Source organism: Filicampus tigris, chromosome 22 (assembly GCF_054856515.1).
Source record: "Filicampus tigris isolate MCC_2025a chromosome 22, RoL_Ftig_1.0, whole genome shotgun sequence".
NCBI lineage: Eukaryota > Metazoa > Chordata > Actinopteri > Syngnathiformes > Syngnathidae > Filicampus > Filicampus tigris.
Window position 1 is genome coordinate 2,586,566 of NC_141238.1, and position 23,626 is coordinate 2,610,191.

General features: G+C 41.1%; 3 protein-coding genes and 1 long non-coding RNA gene across 10 annotated transcripts in view; 3 read left to right on the forward strand and 1 right to left on the reverse strand.

Annotated features, from left to right (window-relative positions):
* Positions 1-366: 366 nt before the first annotated feature.
* On the reverse strand, positions 367-10,523 carry slc38a2 (solute carrier family 38 member 2). Its single transcript, XM_086023136.1, has 16 exons — positions 10,193-10,523; positions 9,068-9,175; positions 8,895-8,976; positions 8,686-8,801; positions 6,982-7,055; positions 6,813-6,905; positions 6,519-6,591; positions 5,162-5,244; positions 5,021-5,079; positions 4,693-4,857; positions 4,535-4,614; positions 4,307-4,407; positions 2,487-2,611; positions 2,256-2,397; positions 1,968-2,065; positions 367-1,875 (listed from the first exon to the last, which is right to left on the reverse strand). Exons 2-16 carry the CDS (start codon positions 9,172-9,174, stop codon positions 1,768-1,770), a joined length of 1,506 nt encoding a protein of 501 aa, XP_085879262.1. The 5' UTR covers position 9,175; positions 10,193-10,523; the 3' UTR covers positions 367-1,767.
* Positions 3,629-7,128, forward strand: LOC147126467 (uncharacterized). The gene is made up of 4 exons (XR_015084887.1): positions 3,629-3,696; positions 4,806-4,882; positions 4,963-5,065; positions 6,792-7,128. It is a non-coding gene; the product is annotated as an uncharacterized LOC147126467 (long non-coding RNA).
* Positions 10,524-22,381: 11,858 nt separating the features above from the next.
* Positions 22,382-23,626, forward strand: part of LOC147126468 (amphoterin-induced protein 2-like) — a 44,827-nt gene continuing 43,582 nt past the window's right edge. The window contains exon 1 of the mRNA XM_086023137.1: positions 22,382-22,523. The gene's annotated coding sequence lies outside the window, so the exon portion shown is untranslated. The remainder of the gene's footprint in view (positions 22,524-23,626) is intronic.
* LOC147126469 (uncharacterized) overlaps positions 22,385-23,626 on the forward strand; it is a 59,125-nt gene continuing 57,883 nt past the window's right edge. For 3 of the 7 annotated variants that reach the window (XM_086023123.1, XM_086023127.1, XM_086023128.1), the window contains exon 1: positions 22,385-22,523. The gene's annotated coding sequence lies outside the window, so the exon portion shown is untranslated. The remainder of the gene's footprint in view (positions 22,524-23,626) is intronic. The other 4 variants (XM_086023125.1, XM_086023126.1, XM_086023129.1 and 1 more) reach the window with 4 other exon arrangements.

Genomic DNA, 23,626 nt, shown 5'->3' on the forward strand with positions numbered 1-23,626 from the left:
TGCACACACCAGAAAGGAGCAGCACATTATCTGTTGAGCTGAAGCCAGAAATGTGGCAAGAATTGTTTAATTCTTTGCATTCTGTGTAATTGTGTAGAGAGTGCTATTTGATGCTGTCTGCAGATTATTTTTTGATAGGGCTGATCACTATAATATGAGGTGAAATCTAATAATACTCTATATAGTCAAATGAGCCTTACCAGTCTATTCTGTACTGTGTAATTAGTTCACCATACACCAAAAGCCTTTCTGCAAATAAAAAATGAATGATCTCGTTTATGGATTTTCATTTGCTCAATTGGGAAATTACGAGCCATTAGCAAATTTACTGATGCGAGGCAAAAACAAAACACACAACGGGCCTCCTTATAGAGGAACTTTGAATTTAATTGGACATGAATTACAGGAGATACTGTACATGGTGTTTCATTGAAACAAGAATGTAACACTGGTGGGCAAAGCCCTCTTTGCCCCCTGAGGCCCACAGACGGTTGACAGACTCTCCAACCGGGGGGGGTCAGAAAAGGGTACAAGGCGGCTTTTACGTTCTCAGTGGCCTCAGCGTGTAACAGAATTTGCACAAAATTGACAGGCGGACATTTCAGTCTTGACAGATGAACAGATGAAGCTTTGTCTTTGCTGAACAAATTCATTACAAATTCCGCAGCTTGAGTTTTGTTTGTTTTACAGCTCCAATGCATCATTACAAAAAAAAAAAAAGCATATATACAGTTGAACTCAATAGATATATATACATATATATACAGTCAGATACAATATCATATAAATATAGTAAAAGAGTTTAAATTACATTGATTTCACGGCCTTCCATAAATAGATGTTGGACAACAACATGTTTGGTGTTGAGTTAGTGTTGGAAGTACAGTGCGCCGCCGTACGTGCACTTTTCTTTTGGTACGTTTGCTTGCCAGCGTGACATTTTTGTTTTGCAAGTTTGACAGGCGTTTTTATGACCACTGTATGTGGTCAAATTCAAAGTATTCTCCCAGAAAAAAAAAAAAAAACATTTTGGCCACCTCTCCTCAGACATGTGCACGCTACTCCAACATCAGCAGGATCTTTAAGAGTTTTTTTTTTTAAATAAGAGTCCAGTGGGTATGCTATAAAAAGGCAAGTTTTGTTGTCTTTTGCTGTTTTTGTGTACAAGGAAAGTTTCCAAATACTGGTTAGGCAACGTCATAGGCCCTCGTCTGTGTATGGAAACAAGTCTGGGTTTTCCACCAGTGTGCTGAACAATAAGTGCTTTTCAGTACAGTATACAAACTCGCTTCACGGGTTATACGTTTGGCAAAAAAACAAACCTTCTGATGAGGATGAGCAAAGTCTGGTTCGCACCGTTTTGTCAGCAGGACTTGTCGACGTGAGCTCACAGCCGCACTCGAGCAAAAAAGAAAACTGTACCTCAGTGTCAGCTGCAATTTTTTTTTTCAACTCTCCCAACGGCCTTAAACTGTATCTCATCGTTGCTTTGAGGCAAGTTCAATTTCTCAACTGTACCATAACTACAAAAACAATAACATTAAGGGTAAAGACGTTGAAAGAAGTTATATGCAGGCCCCTCGATCAAAAGGGGGGGAAAAAAAAAAAACACCATACTTGTGGTGTGAAAAAACAGCAAACTGTACAAGTTCGGGTATACATTCTCTTGGAATGGCGTAGTCTCTCTCAGTCAAAGCCAAGCATCAAAAGTCTTTGTTTCAAAATTTGATCTTCATTAGTTTGGTGACCTCAATCCAGCGCCGAGCCTTAGTGTCCGTCGTGGTGCTCCTCGGTGGCATTGTGGGCCCAGTCGAGGATGATGAGGCTCATGCTGCCGATCATGACCACAAAGCCGCACAGCAGGAAAGCGGTGGCCTGAGGGCAAAGAAGAGACGAAAGAAATCCAGTTGAGCTTTTTGTTTGTGCGTACGGAGGAACAAACGAGGAAAGGAGTTTTTCAAACCTACCCCGATTTTTTGCACCGATTTCATAGACTCCTTCTTGACTAGTTTGATGTAGAAAGCAGAGGGCAAGATGAAGATGAGCATTGCTGCGGCAGATGCACCTGTGCAAGCAAGAACATCAAGATTTAGAATTCAAACAGTACATATATACGATATTCAAGTCATTTTTGTTCAGACTGTCCAAATGCTTGGAAATGGTTGAACTTTTGGATCATTGCTTTTTTCAACCTCAGTCTAAGATGTCGCCATGTACGTAGAACTGCGGTTGAAATCGCGAGACCATTGACTCACCGATAAAGCCAAAAATGTCCCGAATGGTGGGCACTAAGATGACCAGGATGTTGGTGCCGGCCAGCAGGACCACGGTGATGATGGTGTGGCGGATCCAGCTGAACTTGGATACGCACAGGATCTGGTTGATGGAGGTACGGATCTGCAGGAAGGTGAGACGTGTTCACTGGAGTCCGAAAACTGGACAATTGGTTTGAAGTTGACTATGTGGTTGTTTTAAATGACACTTACAGGGAAGAGCACCACTGGTACAGTGAGGGTGACGGCGGTGAGCACAGCCAGGCGAACTATCAGCAGGATCACGTCGAACTTGTAGACCTTGGAGTAGGTGTGCAGCAGCTCGGGCTCCACATGCACTGCAAGTGAAGAGAGAGCGCAATAGAGGAAGACTATGAGTATCGTCTTCATGAGAGTCTAAGGCATGTCGTTAATATAACTATTTGAGTAGTAAAAGAGAAAACTAAGTCAGTAAATAAGACACAGGCCTATTTCAAAACAAGCAAGGCACTCCCTAAGAACCTTGCTATCTTGAAAATTTGCAGCGCATTGGAGAGAGTTATTAGTTACAAAGTTAACTTATTTTGATCCAAAAACTAATATTCATTCACTACAAATTGTGTATGTCTGTCTATCTTATATCAGCCACGAATCGTGACTTAGCAGAACAATAAAATGCTCTTCCACTAGATGGCAGAAGATACAATTAACCTGTTGTCATTGTGCGGTAAGATTGTTCTCAAGCAAACATATTGCCTTGGCGGAATAACTGTTGGGAAACTGCTCTAGTACATGCCGCGACACCTCAGCTTTTAGTTCCACAGGCGTTTCTTCTGGCTATCTCGAATAACCAGCTTGAGCGCATATGTACTATCTTCCAGGCTTGAACAGGAACACAAATAACGCTGTGGTATGTTGGCATCAGGTGGCTCTTTTCACATTGTTAGATAACTCTTAGCCTGAGAATCTGGTTCCACGGTCATACTTGTTTTCATTTACTGGAATTGACGAGGTTACTCCCCTTAAACTTTGGCTCTTTGGCATTTGGGACGTTGACCTTTTGTTCACTCAAACCTTCGACTAACCCTCGGAAGCTATTAAAAATGCATTAGGTTCCACCCTAGTTTACTCAATATGACTCATTATGGAAACATATGATGTTGTTGTAATTCACAGGTCCTGTAATCTCCACAACGAAAGCAAAGCAGGCATTCTGAATTACTAAAGTGATGAAAAATATTTAGTAGTATCTAAAAGCTCTAAAAATGTTTTTGTGATCATCATTCAGACAATCATTATCTAGTTTATAACTAACTATAAATAGTTAATAGAAATATTTGGATGATTAAAAACGCACATCTGAAACTACAAGTCCCAGAATGCACTGCGTAAACTGTACTGCTTTTCCTGTAGGTAGCAGCGACACGGCTGTTCGTTTTGGTTGGTAAGTCACTCACCAATGCTCATGTAGCGCGTTTGAATTGGGGTTAGGAGATAATTATGATACATACAGTGTTTAGACATTTATGGTTGTTTGTTACTGAAATTGTGTCTTGTCGAAAAACGTCGGCTAGTTAGCTCATTAGCTTATTAGCTTATCCGTCGAAATTTGTCGACAGTGGGTTTGAAGGGAAAATACACATTTGGCACATTTTACCTTATAAAAAGTTAGAAAGGTGGAGTTTTAACTGAAATTGGTATAGTTATCATTGAATAGAAGTATGTAATACAGAGTAACTGAAATTTACAGACTCATTATTAACCAGCTGGCTAATTAGGAAAACAAGTTTTCCCAAGGTGAAAAAGTTGACATGTTTGCAAACAGCATATTCCATTATTCATTTTCTTAAAAATTTACATTTAAAAAAAGTTATTTGTTCTTAGAGCTGAGTTGCATCAAAAAACGGGCCATAAATCTCGTGTAACTAAGCCAAATCAGATTTGTTATATTACAAATTGAAAAAATGTGACCAATTTGCCCGTTCAAATCAAATTCCGTCTTGCTTAGCTCATCTGTTGCCTGCACCCGTGTTCACCCTATCGCACCAACTCACCATTGAAGGTCAAGTATCCGAAGAGGGCCGCCAAGAGATACATGATGAACATGGCCAGGAAGGACACGTTGGCGACTCCTTGCATCTTTCTCTGGGAACGGCTGCACGGACGGACGGGAGGGAAAGGGCCACGTTTAAAACAATTTTTGATAACAAGAACAAACCGACCTGTATGGTCAGATAAGGGAGCAGCTGCAAGTTTTGGAACTCCATGTGAAAGAAACTTACTCTTTGAGCTCCTCATACATGGGCAGGATAGCTGGGTGGCACACAAAGGCGAAGGTCAGAATGGGAACAGCGTAGACAGTCTAGGGAGGAGAGAACAAAAAGCATAAAAATCCCAGTCTAAAATGTTGAAGTAGCTTTACATGGTATCAACTTTGTACCTGAGAGTTGAAGACAAAATATTTCGGCGTGCAGGCATCACTGTAGTCCACTGCGGTAGCGTTGTTAGGAGACACAGTGGCGTTGAGGAGTTTACTAAATGTCTCGTTCACAGCGTGCACAACTTCAGGAAGCGGGCACGGGATCTGGAACTTCTTGATGATCACCTGCAGGAACAAATCATCATTTTAGGTATGACTCATGCAAAAAGGTTCAAAGCCAATTTGTGTGAGTAATTATAATAAAATAATGCATGTTTATGGGATTTCCAGCTTGGAAACATTAGCTGTGGTCTATGTGGAATGGTGAAACGGTATGTTTTCCACTCACCACAATGAGGAAGAACACCATGCAGAGCAGCGACAGGCCGCTGGTGTATCCAAGGTAACCTAATGAGGAGAAGCACACCATCTACTTAAAGAAAACTGTGGACTGCCCCCTTTGTTTTATTCATTTGATAATTATATTTACCTAAGTTCCTGAGCAGCGAAAGGGGCAGAATAATGAAGAATGACACAAGCAGGACCAGGTAGCTTCCGTTCGTGTACCATTCACTGGAAAAGACAGAAAAAAAAACAAAAAACACTTTAGTCACCATTTCCTACATTATTGCGGTAAGGGACTTTTTATTTATTATTCTAAATGATCATTATATTAGTTGTGTTGCGTCTCATTAAATTGTGCAAGTGGACCTAATTTTATATGTTCAACTCACCTTGCTTAAAAATTGCTTTGTTAATTTCCCTGCATCATCCCATAATTTAATGGTGGAATGGCTTACAAATAAGCTTTTGAGGAAGCTAAATTTAAATCTGTCATAACGCATACATTTAAATCTTGCTCTTCTCTCTTGGCTTTTTTAGTAATCAAACCTTATTGTAAACATTACTGGTTAAAAGTTTGGAGACACTCCTCGATTTAATAGCATCAGATATATATACTATACTATAACTAACATTTAGCATAGTCTGAAAATTAACACTACGCTGAAGTATTAGAAACAACAACAACAAAAAAACTACGTAAATGATTGATGATGAAAAAGATTTCGGTCTTAAAAGATTCAACGCAAGTGTAAAAGTGAAATACAACTGAACTGTACTTGGCCAGCTATTATTTCACGTGCCACTAGAGGAGCATGCCTAGCACTACCAATACCACACTTTCAGAATCACTACCCTAGATGTATGCACAAATACATCTGGCGGAAAAATGACGTAGCCGCCATGGACTGCGGGAGGGATGCGAGGCAAGGTCGCGCTGAGTGAGCCAGCCAATCGCACGCACGCACACACGCCCCCCTGTCTCCATGCGGCAGCAGCTGCAGACGACTAAAAGGGCTCTTTGAAGGACCACTTGGAAAGACTCCGTTCTCCCTGCCACTTAGCCATGTGCCTCCTCTCCTTAAAGTGCACACAAGCTGTCCTTTCACTTTATATTTAACAGTAATATTACAACGTTTATGTGTATTAACTAGTTCATATGAATGGACATGAAGCAGGATTTTTCCTGACTGATCGATTTGAAATTGGACTACTTTCTGATCATTGTTCAGTTTTGATTGACGCTATATCAGCAGTGGTGTAGAAGTGAACTGAATTTTGTCCATTAGAGTGATTCCCAAACTCTGTTGAAATTGTCTAATTTCACTTAATAGGTTTTTGAATTATTATTATTATTTTTTTTTACAGTAAATAAGGTATCCTTTTCTATCTATGCCAGTGACATGTCGTGATTCTTGCTCTTCCACTTAAAAAACGATTGCAGTGGTCCATTATAATGATATTAAAATTACATTTGTGCGTATGATGCAAAAAGATATACTCACCCATTGCTTTCTGTAAAAGCCTGAATGACAATGGGCAGCTCGTACTTGACGATGTAGAGGTAACTTGACATGGCTGAAACGACAAAAAGAAAGAATTTTTTTAGTTTATCCTTCGAGTGAAAGGATTCCAAGACGCATTTAGCATGCGCAAATATTTGCCACATGATTGGCTTTTCCATGGAATTGGCGCATGCTTGCAGAGTGACTCAAGTTATTCCTGGAAGTTGCTGCCCCCCTCCCTCCCCCTCGTTTTCCTTGACATGATCAAAACAGTGATTGTGCCAGAACGCTCACCTCCGATGTTCTGCATTGTGATGGAGCACGAAGCGGCCAGTTTCCCGGGCATCCCGAAGGCTTTATAGCCCAGCTGCTCGTACACCAGCGCACCTTGAAAGGCAATCGGAAGTGGTTCAGTTAAAAGTGATCAGGTTGTAAATGTCTGGATTGCGAACTGCGGACTCACCTCCTTCATTGGCTGTCTTCAGCAGCAAATGCACAGAATATAAGGAGAAGATGGCGACGGCCACAAGGAGGATGCTGTAAAGGGACATTTAGTATGTTTAGGTAAAAAAAAAAAGTGTTTTTATAAATTGTAAATTATATATAAAACTTTGGTGTGGTCTTTATTTTTACTTTTATTTGAAATTTTGAGGATGGCGAGAGTGTATTAGCAAGTTGCGTCGCAATGGTCTTCCCGTATTGGAATCCTTTTAGGACTCTTCATATGCCCCGGGGGTATTAATAGGATATGGAAATTAATCTGCAGGTCACTTGAGAGGCAGAGCTTCCTACTGGCATGTGACCATCTTTAGATTGTGCTTAGGGTTTGCACTTTTCTAGTAAATTTCCATGGGCATTGAAGATGTACATCAATGCTAAATAGATAGCTTTCCTTGCCCACATACAAGAGCGTTACAGTACCTTGCTCAATTTTATTTTTCACTTGACTCAAGCAGCAGCGTATCTGAAGCTTGCACGTATGGCAAATTTGGGCTCATAACACAAAAATGTACCATCTGACAGCTAGTGACACGGAAAACTTGTAAATTAGTGCACCACTTTACTAATCGGTTTGTTTGAATCAGGATTATACGAAAACAGTGATTCTCAAAGTGTAGTGCTAGTACCACGAGTGGAAGTCAGGCCCCCTCTAGTGTTTTGCCAAAGAATCGTTTCCAAACAACAGTTCCGTTGTATTTTACTTTTTTGTACAAGACATTTGTATATAACTGTTTGTATTTAAACTTGTTTTAAGATCCAATTTTTGTGTAACTTCCATGAACAATGCATTTTAATGGAATGATTCCCTATAATTAAGCACGTTAATGTACAAACTGTGTACAATGTTGCAGTGGCGTACTGCGATATTAAATATAACCTACCAGTCAAACGTTTTGAAACACCGTCCCATGCTATTAAATGGAGATTTGTCTCCAAACCTTTGGCTGGTCCTGTACTTCTGAGGAATAAACATCTCGTTTTAATCAACACTTAGGCCCACTACACTACTGCATTATAATGTGGGCCATAATGGTTGTAGTTGGAGAGCTAAGTATTTTTTTAGGTGGTGCTTTTTGTAACGATTTTAAACTAAAATACATTTTCTTCAACTCATTCACTGCCGTCTCTCCTAGTTCCAAAGCAAATTTGGCATCCGTCGCTTTCAAAAGTAATGTTGCCAACTTCCCCGAATTTCGCAACCCTATTTGTACCTACTGTGGTATAGTACACTTTGTCCTATTGCATCAGCCACTTTTTGTAATCCCTGCTCGACCACACCCTGATAGATAGCCGCCTTTACTCCCATTCATTCACTCAGCCGGATTAGCATTGCTAAAGATCTGGCCACGCTGTTTGTAAATTGACACACAAGTGTGTCCGGGAAATGACATGCGGCTTCTCTCTCATTGTTCAAATAAATAAAAAGACGTGTCTCAGTATTCTCTATCTAATGCGAACATGATAGTGAGTCATGTTTGTACATTTTAACATTGATCTGCCACTGAGGGTCATGTACACTGGTGAGAAAGCACCTGCATTGCACTGAGCCGTGACCTTGACGGCTTTGAAAACTGTTATTTAAAAAAAGAAAAAAAAAAGGAAGCCAAGCCATGTGTCATTTCCTGCTTTTGATAGCAAAGAGAGTCGTGAAAGGTCATATACTCACACAAATAGCGCAATGCCAGTGTTGGCCATGGCGTAGGACAGACCCAAGATGCCACTTCCCATGATGGCGTTGCCCAGGTTGAAGACGGACATGCCAAAGGAGGCGTTGCCTTGGTGCTGTGGAAGGAAAAAAAAACCCTCCCAAAATTAGAGAAAAAAATCAAGTGGATTCTTGGCTTTTAACATTACAAAAGCAGAAATTAGTCTTACATATTCCGTCTCATACTTCTTCTTGCCAGGATTTTTGTCCGGTAGGAAGTTCTCACTCTCTGCATGTAAGTCAGCGTATTGTCTTTAAAGGGTACAAAAAAAGGACATTTAGCTTCATTTACATTGATGCTTGGATTTGATTTTTTTTTTTTTTGTTCTGAAGTATTCCTCACTCATTCAGAGGGACCTTCCTCGGGCAGTCTGGGTAGTTGTAGTCATTGCTGTTGGTGCTGCTGTTGTCGTCTTCACGAGACAAACTTCTCATCTCGGTTTGTTTCATGCTGCAAGGGAAGAAATGACTCATTTGATTCCAATCATGCACCCCAACAGGGAATAATCAATATTGTAGTGCGCCCGCTCATTGCTGGGTCATGTGACTTAGCGGCAAAGGGAGGGGGGAGGAAGAAGATAAGATAAGATAAAATAAGAATGCCTTTATTGATCCCACAGTGGGGAAATTTTCAGAGCGCGGGGGGAGGGTGTGTGTGGGTAGCGAGGGGGGGGGGGGGGGTGGGCCGGTTTTGATGCAGTGGAAAAATACCAGACCGGCATCTGAGTCCACCCGACATCACCTCAGCCTGCTCAATACCAAAAAGCCGCAGTGTAGATTTTGCGCAAAAAATATTTGAAAGCATTACAAAAAAAAAAACATGGGCGTGTCTAAGCATTTCCAGACTCAAATTACAATGTGCTGACTAAACCTGTAAGGATAATTTCATTGTAAAAATAGGACATCTTATATAGTGCACAAATGTGCAACCCACCCAAGCAGGCCCAAAAATTGTCTGCCCAGATCATGTTAATCACATTATGTGGAATGACTGGATCCAGTGGAAACAATAGCACGTGTTGTCCGTTTATGGGCATGGCCGTCGCCCTTTTTTTTTCTTTTTTTTTTTTTCCACCCACTTGAGGCACCACGCTCTGATTAGACTTTTTTTTCCTAGCATGTCACACATCATCATAAAATACGAATTAAGTCATGTCTGCAGTGTGTGTCATCATTCAAACACTGCAGCATCACTGGCAAGACGTCTTATTATTTATTTATTTGTTCTGAGGCTGACCCAGTAATACATAAGAGGCATTCAAATGGAAATATTCTCACATTTCCTCACTGGTCTAATTCTAAATGTCACAAAAAGATGCCCTAAAATTAGATCATAATAATGACTTAAAAGTAAACAACATCAGTTGAGTTAATTATAAAAGAAAACATGACTTAAGGTCTCTTAAACCGGTGTCTTACTTCATCTTGGTATTCTTCCTGTTAGAGCATGACATGCCGGCATTCTTACCTTTTGAGAAAATGTCTGGCTGCCTGTAAAATCCCTTTAAAAAATCCGGTGGATTTGATCGGAACGATCACAAAAAAAGACTCCGAGAGCTGTCTGATCCTTGGAAATAAATCAATTTAAAAAGATAGGATGGTAGGTTATAAACCAGAAAATTTGATAGACAACACGAATCAATCAATGCAAAGAGCAAAATTTACTCTTAGAATAACAGACTGATGTGTAAAACGGAGGTTTTCTTGGGTCAAATTGAACCAAAATTACCCCAAATGCTCACAGAAAAGGATGAGTATTCTGCTAAAGCGAGGGATGTGGACTCACCCTTTATAAAGCATTGCATCAGCCTCGAAACAGCGGAGGAGGTGGGATGGAGGCCAGTGAGGGGGAGGGAGAAAAAAGGAGGGGCAACTGCGCTTGGAAGGAGGGGAGCATTTTACACACGGCCGTTGACGTAGGCTCTGTGTACAAACAGAACACATTGTGACCTGGAGCCACTCCCCTTTTGGAAAAGGACAGGAATGCTGTAGTGCACTTTAACACAATGTGTAGAAATTATGGGGGAAAAGAACATTGTCATGCCATTCAACTTTTGTAGAATTTCCTTAAGTCCATCAAAAGCCTAAGGTCAAGGTCTGTATTTGTGAAATTTTCTAAGTTGTCATATTGAACGCTTATATTACCCCATGGTTCATTTGCCTCTGTTTTAGATTTAGGCCTAACCTATAAGACCAAAACATTTATATATGAGAAATGTGTTTTTAATTGGAAATTGGACCCCACCTAAAGCTCTTTCAATTTCCTTAAAAGAGAATTAGGTTACATTCCCCCCACAGATAGATTAGCCCCCGTATTAAAGGTAAAGAGTGACCCAAGAGGCCGGGGTGTCTGTCAGTCCAAATTAGGCCCACGAGAGTGGCGCTTCAAAGCGGACCTCCCAGTCGGAAGCAGATTATGCACAAACGCTGTCATGTGACGACGCTCATCCTGATCCTCATTCACACACTCTCTTCTGCTGCTCTTGTGGCTCAGGTTGTCTGGAAAGCTTCCACAGCTCCGGTTTCTAGTTTATTATTAATGCAAAGAACACGATCAAATGGGTTAAATATCAACTGGCATTTCCACAGACAAAAGGCGACCCGAGATAAACTGCAGGCTATCACAATGGAAACGTGATAGAGTGGTGCCTTGAGTCGAGTGACAGACACATTTTTCGAGAGATGCGCCGTCGTTTGAACAATGTTTTTTTTTTGCTTTGACTTGATCGTGAACAATTCTTCAAAAAAAAAAAAAGGCTTCTATTTGTTACTCCAGTCACCAGTGCCATCCTTTCACCAAAACCGCCTTTTTACTGGTTGGACTTCAAAAGCAGTATCACTGTAGCCCGCAAATGCTTTTATAATCATTCATGCAAATGTGAAAATACATGACGAACTTTTCTACCTGCAGAATGTGTAACCAACTGATCACAAATATGAAAGCAAAGAACTTTTCTACAAGCCCCAAGAATGATGTTGAAATGATGACACAATGTCTTGTGACATCCCCCTGTGCAATTTAATAATGTAAACTGTTACAGAAACCATAAGCAAGCGGGAAAGGCTTGTTCCTCTCATCGCGTTGGAGTAAACATATATTCATTATTGACATGATTCCCCCCCCCCACGCTTCATATTGTCATTGAAAACTGCACGACAAAGCAATTATTTGCCCAAGAGAGTCCACAAGCACAATTCTCTCCCTCGCTGCCATTTCTCATTTTATATAACCCACAAATGTGTATGCTTGCTGTGTACAGGCCCTTGTTCGGGACTTTATGTCCCCTGACCCAGTAGACCTAAATCGGATCAAAAAGAAAAAAGTGGAGCAGGGTCAGACCACTTGGTACTGGTACCCTCTCGGTACCTATTAGAATCTCAACCTGCAAGTATTGGGATAGAACCACAAAAAATGAGGGAAAGTGAAACCTTCTCCCACCCATTAAGATTTGATGACTTCCCTTTTCAACAACTCTGCTGTTCTTTGTGTGACTGATCCCTTGCGAGCACAAGTGCTGCGTCTGCACGCTTGCGCTAATAATGCTGATGTCCTCTCCCCAGCGAAGTTTAAGAAACCAGGCTTGGAGTGAAATGTCGCATGGATGCGAATGATTGTGCAGAAGCGGGTCAAAGGAGTGCCTTTGCTGGCACACAACAATGTGGCTCAACTGACTTTTATGGGTGTGGCCGTGGCTTTGCGTTGGCAATGAGCTTCAAACAATTTTCCTTGCGCAAAATTCATTTGGGATGTGCCAATATTTTTTTCCCCCCTCTGTCAGTGCTAATTAATGCTAAATTTGGCTGGTGCTAAATTTGGATTTGGACTCTATATACAAACAAAGTGTCTGGCTGATATTTCTCATTTCAACCACTTTATGATAGTAAACATGAATCTGAAAATAATGACTTTTTTGCCTCATACCAACTTTCACTTATTATATTATATTATTATATATTCACTTTTTTTCGGTTTGTCTTCTCAGGATTTGCACTCTAAAATGGTAATACGTCTTCCTCCAGCACGCCCGATTCAAATGATCAGGTCAGCAGCAAGCTCTGCAGGAGCCTGATAACTATCCTGATCATTTGAATCAGTTGTGTTGGAGGAAGGAAACATCGAAAACATGCGGGATACCTGACGGGACGGGAGTTTGACACCTTGTACCGACGCCCTGAAGTGCTCAAGTATAGCTAACGGTGTGGCTAGTGAATGTGTCTTCCTTTTGATTCCTCAGCTGCAATTATGTTGCATAACTGCGCTGACAAGATAAATACTTCCTAGAATATCGCCTCTCTCTCCCACTAAGACCCCCCTGCTGCATCAGCACAGATCACTTTAACACTACCACCCCACCGGCCCAGACTCTAATACATTGTCCTTCTCGCACACAATGAGGGATTTTCTTGCTCTTCAACCTTAGTCACCCTGCCCCAACTGTGAGCGTTCTTGGAACGCTGCACCTCCCCTGAGGTGTTGGGTCTCATGATCTCCCGGCTTTTCTGGGTTGTTGGGTTTGTATCTGTCGGCACAAGATGGGCTAAAATGTTAAGGTACTTTAAGCACAGCTTGAGATTGAGGAACACAATGACATGAATGAAGACAAAACATGCTGCTGCTTGGATAATTGCACTTATTCATGACAAGTGTTTGTGTTTTGCCCGTATGTTTTACCGTATCGTGTCTGTGTGCATCTGTCTCTAGGTTCTACAGGCCACAGGAACACGCCCGCCATTTTTGCCACGGGGGACACAAAGGAGGCTGGTGGGCATCAGACTGTAAAGCAAACAAGTCGCCATTGAGGAAGTAGGTTATCTTTTGGAAACCTTGTCACGTCGCACACCCCTCCCCTCACGCACGTACGCACACGCTCACACAGACGCTCGGATGATCCTGATCGGATGTGAATCCCATGGGCGCTACGTAAACATTTGTTAACTAAACAAGCCCGGGTAACGTAGGTGAGAAATCCCGTGGAGTTAAACAAGCATCACAATATTAGCTGCGGGTAAACTGACATGTCGAAGTCCACACTAGGCGTGAATATTTTACGTTACGGAAATCTTACGATACAAAACAAAAATGTCACAACGTATGTACTTTACATTGAAAAGAATGCATAGCCTCCTGCCTTGGTCGGAGTGTTTACATAGTATTGATACTGCTACTCCTACATAGGAGAGCAGCGGTTTGAATTTAAAAACTAAATTATATGTCTGTGAAAGCAGTTAAAAAGAAAGTGTCTCCCCGCGCATGGAAAGAGATGCCTCCGTGTTTAAACTCGCGTCCTCCAACCAAATGATATCTCATGGTGGCGCCCAGCGGACGCACAGAAAATCTCGGCCAGCTTTCTACATGAGTTATTAAATTAAGCTTGCCCTGTGTCCAAATGTGCCAGAGCATCTCTTGATATGTGGGCATTACCTTCGTAATCCTCTTAGTGGTGGGAAAGTGGTTTAGTGGGCGCATTCTTTATGACAGAAGCACAAATGGGAGGGGGGGGCGGCTCGCGTTAGCCTTAGGGGCCCCAGCGGGGTGAGGGAGGCCGCCCGTCTCGTTCTCCGAAAACTTTTCACCCGGGATGGCCCCGGAGCCGCCCTGTGAACCGGCTGACTCCCCGCTCCCCTCCGCCGTGGAGCTTCATACAGTGAAGCCTAGAGTAAAAGCAGGGAGAATTGTGTCAGAGGTCACACTGTTACCGGAATGATTATTTATTGCTTTCATTGCGTGATTTGTGCAAAATCATTGTTTGTTTTTTACCTGTGTTGTTAGACCTTTCCTATGAGGTCACTTAAAAACACGCAATTATTCCATTTTCATCGACCGCAACATTAGGAACATGAGCTGTATCTTGTATCAAGAATGCCCTCATCGATATAAAGTGCGCAGCTTTGATTACACGGTCATTAAATTTAATGATTACTTTTGCCTTCACCAAGGAGGTTATATGTGTTTATTTATGTTTATTTTTCAGTGTGCAGGATTACATAAAAAAAGGTCCCATTTCGTTTTGGATTGGATCCAGGATTTTACTAAGAGGCATTTCTGTTGTAATGTACCGCGTAAACTACAGACAAACTACGAAACAAAAAGTGAAATGAATACTTCCAGTCAATGCGCATTAGTCTTAAAAAGCTGTGTAGTGGATGGCATTAGAATGTGCACGTGCCCAGTCAAGTGGCCACTTAGTATACATTGAATAGAAAAAGTCAAGACACCCCTATTAAAATGCCAGGATATAAAAACAATGAGACCAAGATAAGTAATTTCATGAAACAAAAATAAACAACTGACATAATGTTTGCACAAGTCTGCATGTCCTCTTATAAATTGGAATTTTCAACAGTTCCAAATTGCAGTGTTAGCACAAAACCTTCAGACTGCCGCTAAAGGGCAAAAAACAGTCAGGAAAAGCCTGCTACCCCATAGAATGTATACTTTTTTTCTCGATTGCATCGTAAAGGTTGCATTAATGCTGAAAAATATTTAAATGACGTTTGAAACTTGCCAGATCAACAAGGGTGTGTAGACCTGATCTATTGTTTGCCTTAATTGGCCCTGCATAGAGTTGAAAAGTCAAATCAGGTTATTTTGATGGCTCTTCTGTGCATGAACACAACCAGTGGCGCAAACGTTTTGGGTGCAGACGTTGCGTGGGGGTAATTCAGTTTACAGTGCACGGTAATGTTAGGGCAAGGCTGTGTCATTGGAATTATAGTTCTGTAGTCACCCAGAGGATTCTTACACACACGCACACACACCCCCACACACACTCTCATTTAAACACAGACTTGGAGTAAAAGACAGTGAGACTCGTGACTTGTTATAAGCCTTCGTTTTTGCCTCCAGGCCTCGTCGTCGTCTAATGTGGGAGCTTCTCATCCCTTCCCTGTACTTATTCTGGTTTGCCGTCTCAGCCACGTCTCTGTATCATAAACGTGGTGGGTAATGATGACAAATCATAATTTGACTTGAACACTGATGACAATACATCTGTGTTAGGCTTAGTCTGTTTTCTGTCTTCTGACAGTGACAATCCAAACTGAATCTTATTCTTTTTGTAAAAGCACTTATGTATTGCAACTCATGAAATTGTGCATGTGGTCATAATGATTATTGTTGTTGTATGTAAGAAAATGTGCCTTTGTAATGTGATGCAGTAGTTTTAGTTAAGGTTTTAGTTTCCAGTTGGCTCAGTTTGACAACAAAATTAAGCATTTTTTTGTCATGGTGACAACATAAGGGGGCACTTGGGGTGCATATGAGATGTATATTATATTATAGATAGGTTTTATTTGATATAGATAGATGTTATTTGAAACGGGCCAGTGCAATTTCACATAACACATGAAAAAACATGGTTAAAAAAGCCATAATTAGCCAAGAGGCTATTTTTTCATCTGTATTCCCCTACAGTGTTCTTCGCAGATAAGCTTCCAAATAGCAGGCGGTCGGGCCGCGATGAAGTTACGGAGTTCCTCTCCGCTTTGGTCTTGCCTCTACTTGTCTCAGTATGTAGTAATGCCGTGATACAGGAAGCGCACCAACATGCCTTCGCTATGACGGTTTTGACCACAGATGGAGGTGGAGAGGACACAGACGGGGGGGGGGCTGCTGGCGGGCAGAGGCGGGGGCACCGTGAAAAGCCCGGCGTCATGACCTCTAAGGTGAATAGGAGAAGCACCAAAATATGTTCAGAATGTGGCTTGGCGTCAATTTAAAAATTACATTCTTCCTGTGTGACCTCGGGGATATCGCTCTTTACATGCCCATACCGCATACTGCATAATGGCCGATAACATACATGAAAAGTCAACTCACTCCTGTTCAAATCAAATTCCAAAAGTGCTCTGCTGTTCAAAAGAACAACATACCAAAAGTGAAGCCTACAATTTATGAACAGTGATGGCACAAAACCTTCAGGCATCTCCTAGGAAGCCAAACAAATGTCAGGAAAAGCCTACTAGAACATGTGCAATGTATTTGGGGTTACTTGGCGCTTGAAATGGCCCAATAACATCAGTCAGGACGTGAGTGGTTATTTTGAAACACAGGCCCATCCCAGTTATGAGGGTGTGCACACTTGTGCATCCACATTATCTTAGTCATTTTTTTCACTTCCCCTCTCAAAAATATTAAACACGTATACAGGTTATAGGTCACATTAATGGTGAAATATGGTTTCATATGATATCTTGGTCTGGATTTTATGTCACAAAAACCTGGCATTCGAACAGGGGGCTGTAGACTTTTAATATCCACTGTATGTTCTGCCAATGTTATGTACTGGATTGTTTCTCATGGCGGTAAAGATGCTTTTCTGTACTGTTGCCCTAAATGCTTTTTGCACAATTTTGCATCTAGCACACGCACATATGTGTTTGCACAATGTTGTACGTGTTACTACAGCTTTGAAATGACCAAACACAACAACCACATCACTGAATGCACTGAAACTATATGACCACTAGCTCTCTCTGGTGTAACTGCATGGAAGCTGTGTGTCACAGAATGACAACATGAAACCACACTTCCCATGCAGAACACAGAGAGGTAAATATCATGTACATACCTATTTTCTTTCCACGTCACCGGCAAAAGAACAAGATTAGATATGAATGCGGAGGTCTCGAAAGGAGCAGATGGCCAATACGTTTTGGGGGAAAAAAAGTTACACAAGTGTTTGTATCTTTAAATGACACTTCAAGGAGGTGAAAGGAAACTTTGAACCTTTTTGCCTCAACATAATGATGAACAAAATGAGGCGAATGGACAGTTACTCAATTCTCAGTCATCCTATTTTGTGTTTTCAGCAGTCATACTGACATTATCGATGTAGTCAGTCATGATAGGCGATGTTATCTTTATGGTTGACAGCGTTTCCTATGTTATTGTGACAGTGTTTGCGGAACGTTACTTGAAAAATACAACATGCTGTACATTAGATTCAACACCAAGAATGTAATTGTAGGAGTATACACTATTACAAGTAGGTTAATAGTAGACTATTATATACAGATACATTTTGTGGACGTGCTAATTTAGCTTCCATATGATCAGAAGTGGTTACCAATTGGGATCCAATATAAAAATTAAATTGGGACATAAAAACAACAAACCTCAAAAACTACCACAGCACCGATACACGTCTTCTGTTTTTCTGTTCAGTCTAAAAGTGAAAGTTGCGTTTTGTACAGCGGATAGTAAACTGTAACCCGGGGCACCGATTTGCTTATAGTAACGTCTCATTTCAGATCTCCTTAAGTATATGTAAACGGACCCTTGTGACACCACTGCGACTGCAACCCAATAATACACATTGTCACTCTCAAAAGTGAACACTGTCATCTTTGTAACGGCATTTTGTCTCTTCTTGGTTCTCCTCATGCTGGATCATCATTACATAAAAACATTTCTAATTGCCTTCTTACATGGCATTATCTTTTGTACCCTCCCGAGCAGCCTATTGTGAGCACCCACAGTTAAGTAGATCACTCGCATGGCTACCCTTATGATTCCTTATACTGCTGCAATTGTGGAAAATTACTCTTTGACCCTGCAGACACATCATAGCTTGTTTAGTATGCCAGTGTTCAGGCATTCGACGCACAAGCGAGACAGCACATTTTGACTGATTGACTTCTAGTGTACACGCTAACCTGCACTTCTTACGCACACGCATTGGAGACGCTGCGGTTCCGCTGGACACTGACGCTGTGTTATGCAATTTTCACCCGCTAACTATACACGTTCGATCAAAGATTGGAGGCACTACAATTCCGCTGGAGTTCAGCTGGACACTGACGCTATGTTATGCAATTTTCTTCCCATAATGGAAATGACACCAGAGCTATGAACAGTCCCACTTTTGTGGAAATTATGCAAGTTGGCGGAGTGGCAATATAACAACCTCGACATTAAAATTACGTAAAACAAATCGGTAAACTACTTGTCTTAACTGTTAAGAAATTCGAATTAGATATGAAATGATTATGGTTCGTGTGTTTTTCATCCAGGTTAGCTGCAATGAACAAAAAGTTGATATGGACGCAATGTGGATAATGATGATAATAATGAAGCAGTTAGAAGGAAGTAAAAATAGACATTTTTGTATAACCCCTTATAATAGAAACAAATGCAATAACTACACAATTATGGAGACTAAATGCGTACATTTTTTATTACAATTGGGATGGTGCATTGTAGAACACCAACATCAGAGTTCAATATGCAAAAGAGGTTGGTTATTTCCTAAAAACAAATCTTCACTTTTCTTTCTTATTTTGACCTCATTGCAGCTTGGCCCAAATGCGCCGAGGAATACATCTCACCTTCTAGGAACTGCGTCTGCCATCCTATTGATAGCGGCTTGACCCACATAAGGTGAGACATCATTGCAGTGTATTGTTGCGGTTCTCCAAAAGCTCAAGTATGCATCACACAGTCTTGCAGATTGCAACAACTGTGACTGAGCTCTTCCTACGCCTACGCTTTGATTTCACTACCATCTGGACTGATAAGAAGTTGCAGTAAAACCTAAACGCTCCAAATCTTAAATGCCAGATGAGAGTCAAAAAATCCACAGCAATTGAGAAACAGAATTTTATTTTGCAATTGCGGAACATCTAACGCTGATTACAATATGGTCTATATTGAACAACGGCAGTTCCTCTTTATTATGGTTCTTGGCTGCTTGCAAACAGGAAAGACGTGGGGGGTTGGTTTTGGGTGCTGACACTCTCGCACCCCTCATAACATAACAGGGTTTGAAGAACGCATTAATTTGGACACCGGCGCGCCTTGACCCAAGTTACGTCATGTGGCCGACAAATGCGGCCTTTTGAGGATGCGTCCTACGAATTTGGCACAGCTATTGTGTCTCAGAGCTTGCATTTGGTTGCAGTTTCCACTTTTGACTTGCGAGAGTGAAACATCTTCGTTGTCACTTGCGATACCTGCTAGGGCTCGAGTAATCGACTCTTTTTCAAGGGGCAGTTTGAAGTCAAGGAACTTCCGTCATTTCTTCCCTGGCAGCCACTATGAAGCCATGAATTGGTGATTGCCAAGTCCAAAACAGAACAAAATAGAGGAAATAACTACAAATGTCCACTATGGGGGACAATATTACAATTATTATTATTATTTTTTTTTGTTAACAAACCCAAGGTCACTTGTACATATTTCAACCTCTTATCGCTTGTGAAGTAAAAGTACTAGACGATCAGATTGCTTTTGATTGACTCTCAATTGAACATAGTGTGAAACAGCAGGTTACCATGGCGACCTATACCCTGGTTATAGTGAACTGGCTTCCTTATAGCGATTAACTGGAGTTAAGCCGAAAGAAATTTGGCCAACATGCTAATCTCTTTCTCGACCCCCTAATGTCAGTCTGCTGCTTCAGACCCTCGAAGAGTTCAAAAAAAGAAAAGAAAAGGCAATTCAAATTGAAAAATGTGGATCGTTTCTTTCATGTTTTTAGATAACAGTAAATCACATTTTAGTGGAGTATGCCAATATATGCACTCCTTTGATGCTTTTAAAAGGAATTATTATATTTATCTATGAAATCCTTCCTTATCGCGCTTGTCTACTAGATATTTGAATGATTTTACTTGCGGTGTAAGTGTACAAAGCAACCCGCTGACTAGCAGCATGACTATCCTAATGTGCGCACCCAGACAGGCCTCCAGGGGAAATTAGGCTGCAAATACTCTGGAGCTCATGGAATTATGCATTCTTGTGTGTATAGAACTGCAGGTCAAACTTTACGGAAAATGATATAGTTTTTCTCTTACTGTTATGCAGAACTTGAATGGGGAACAAAATGAAACATATGCACTATTCTCCACTCCAATGCCTGGGCCCAATTGACTCAGGATTGATCAAATCGCCTTGAGGGTACATCGCTTTAACAGCACCATCCAAAACCCAGCTGAGTAAACATAAGTACTGTATTATTGCTGTTTATTTTCAAGCCAGACTGGAACGTATTTAAATGATGATTTTATTATGAATTCCATCCCAGCCTTATTTTGCCGACCCCACTTTGTACAACAATGTACATATTACTTCCTGGCTATGATTGTTTGTTTTATTAAAATAACCCAGGTAAGCCTTTTTAAATGACACTTTAAATCCCTGCTCTACTTTTAGGAATTCCAAATATATTGTTTTGGAATGGAGTATAGTCTGTTGTTCTGCCATTCATGCAACCATTGATTGACTTGTAGCTGCCTCTCACCCACTAGGATTTGTTGTTGTTCCTCGTGATGGATGGATGTGTGCCAGGTTTTAAACATTCTGGCGCAGCCTTTAATAGCTTTATTACACACACGGTTTTCCCCATACACGGTAAGTAAAAGTGTTATCGTTGCTATTAAACAGCGGATCTAATTGAACCGGTCTGCACAGTTATAGAAACAAGGGTGTATATTGGAAATGAGGACGGACTGTACACTGTGTCAATGAGTCTTACATTGCCGGTATTAGGAAATAGTCACTCATTTTCTCCTGGGGATTGGTCATCCTGTAACCTTCCAACCTCAAATGATCACATCCGTCTATAGTTGTATTAGCTCAGAACAATTTGTTACTAGACCGATGAATACAGTACAACAATTACTTAAAAGAATGTACACGAGTCATGCATATTTTTTCCCACTTTAGATCTTATCTTCTAAACAGGAAATAACATGGGAAGCAATAGCTTACTACTCAAGAAAGGATGCAAAATGTTAGCGAAATAGGTCAGGAGGATGTATTTGATAAGTCGAACAATCAAAGTAAAACATTTTTTTATGTATAGAAAATGGATGTAAAAGAAAATGCAGTAAAGAATATTTGTTTTAATAACTCTGAATTTGAACTCTGATTTTTTTTCTGAACTAATCTGAAAGATTTCAGTGTGTTCGGTTTGATGGGCTCACATCCCAATGGCTCAATATTTGTAATTGAGTTTGTCAGGGCTCCATCTCTAGCCTCCTACTATTCTCTCTATATGTTAATAGTTTAGGTTATACTATGGGTGGAGCCAAATTTTTTTTATGCGGATGATACCTTAGTTTAATATGCTGGTGCCTTCATCTCAGAAGCTCTTGCAAACTTGATGGGTATTTTTGACTTTTCCCAGAACCACCTTTCACAGCTTAAGTTGACTAAAGAAAGAGACCCGGACCTCCCCGAAGGTTTCTTACTGCGCAGGCTAAGAAATTAAAAATTGTCTCATGTTACAAGTATCTCTACGTCTGGTTTGAGTACTCTTTAAACCTCATGTCAATAACCTTCTTAAAAAAAATTTCTCTGAACTCAAAAGACATCTGGTCTCTGCTGCGCTTTTATCTATTCCTGATTATGGTGACCTTTTGTACTGAAATACACCTGCTGACTGTCTGTACGTTAGGTTCTGCATATCACAGCACACTTTTGTTTGACAACAAATTGTAATACCTGAATTTATGGCTGTTTATTATATAACGAGGCTGGCTGTGTTTTAAGAAATGACAAACTACATGTGTTATTTCTATTTTTACTGCGCTTCCCGTCTTCTGGGGGTCAAGACCATCCTCTGTGTGTGTACCTTCAGGTCGGCAAGGTTACCCCCTCACAGTAAAACGCTGTTTCTCTCACAGTGTCGACATGTTCCCCTTTGGTGTGTGGCTTGGCCGCTCCTCACAGCAGGGTGAGCCACATCCAACCCGAGGCTCTGAGCTCTGACACCCGCCGAGCGGGAGCAGCTGCCACGTACCTGAGAGGACGTGAGTCACATTGGAAACTGAATCGCATTCCCAAGGTACTGCAGGTACGCCAGCAAAGTCATCGGGAGAAAAGGCACTCTGTCATTTCTGTTGAGCACCATGTTATGCAACATGTGCTCGTCTTGGCGAAAGTATTTCACCCTTTGTTTAGTTAACCTTATAAAACCATGCCATAATATAAACATTGATAACACAAATAACATAAAGACACCTCATGTTGACGCGAGTCGGGGTGTCTTTTAGAGTCCCATACAGCAACATGAAACATACTTAATCTGTTTCTCCAATGACGAGCAATATATTTGTCACCCTACTGCATACTTGTATGGCTCTTTTTAGGCATGCCTTGGCGCATGTATATACGTATGTGTCATGTGACACCTTTTACTCTATTAATGTATGCAGAGAGGAGATGTGAGCCAACCAGAAGCTTGCACCTTATGCAATCTCTCTCGCTCGCACACACACATACACACAAGCACTTGCACATTTTCTCTTAACGCTAAATCCGATTCTTGCAATGTAATGCTGCTGTTGAATGGCACTGACGTTTAGAAATGAAGAAATTAATGTGTGGCTGATCGGAACAGTTGTAAATAGCCCCTGGGATCATCCTTTAGGGTAGCTCAGATATCTGAATGTAACTAAGCTTGGTCGGTGACTCATTGAGCCATTTGGTGTTTGTTCGGTGCAGTACTGTATTCTTTTTTTTTTTTAACTATCTTCCTACCAATTGGAATTGCATGTAGGCCCCTGAGGCATATGTTTTTGTCATTTCTACTCGTATTAGGCCTTAAAAATACAAATGTTGTCCCCGGTAAAAAGCATGCAAGTTTGCTTCAGCAGCATAATGAATGTAGCTAGTTATTCAGTTCATTTTTGTCATTGGCCGAGGATGCGGAATCGGAACACAAACGCCGCTCGCTCGGCTGATGCGCACAAAGCTGCACATTAATATCTGGAGGTTGATGCCGTCTAGATGTTGTGTAACCAGATTTATGGCAAAACCCTGTAGTGGCATGTGACCCTCATTTGCTGATGGCTCCTCAACAGAGCCATAATATGGAAGCCGGTGAATATGCATGAGTGTTTATAGTGCGTTTTCCCCTTGAGACATGCTGGTGGCAGCATGTTTGTTCATATTCTC

Coding starts and splice junctions, on each gene's coding strand:
- slc38a2 (XM_086023136.1), bottom strand. CDS start 9,174: ATGAAACAAACCGAGATGAGAAGTTTGTCTCGTGAAGACGACAACAGC. Junction 2,612..4,306: donor CGGATACTTGACCTTCAATG/GTGAGTTGGTGC, acceptor CTTCACTTGCAG/TGCATGTGGAGCCCGAGCTG. Junction 2,398..2,486: donor TACCAGTGGTGCTCTTCCCT/GTAAGTGTCATT, acceptor ACCTTCCTGCAG/ATCCGTACCTCCATCAACCA.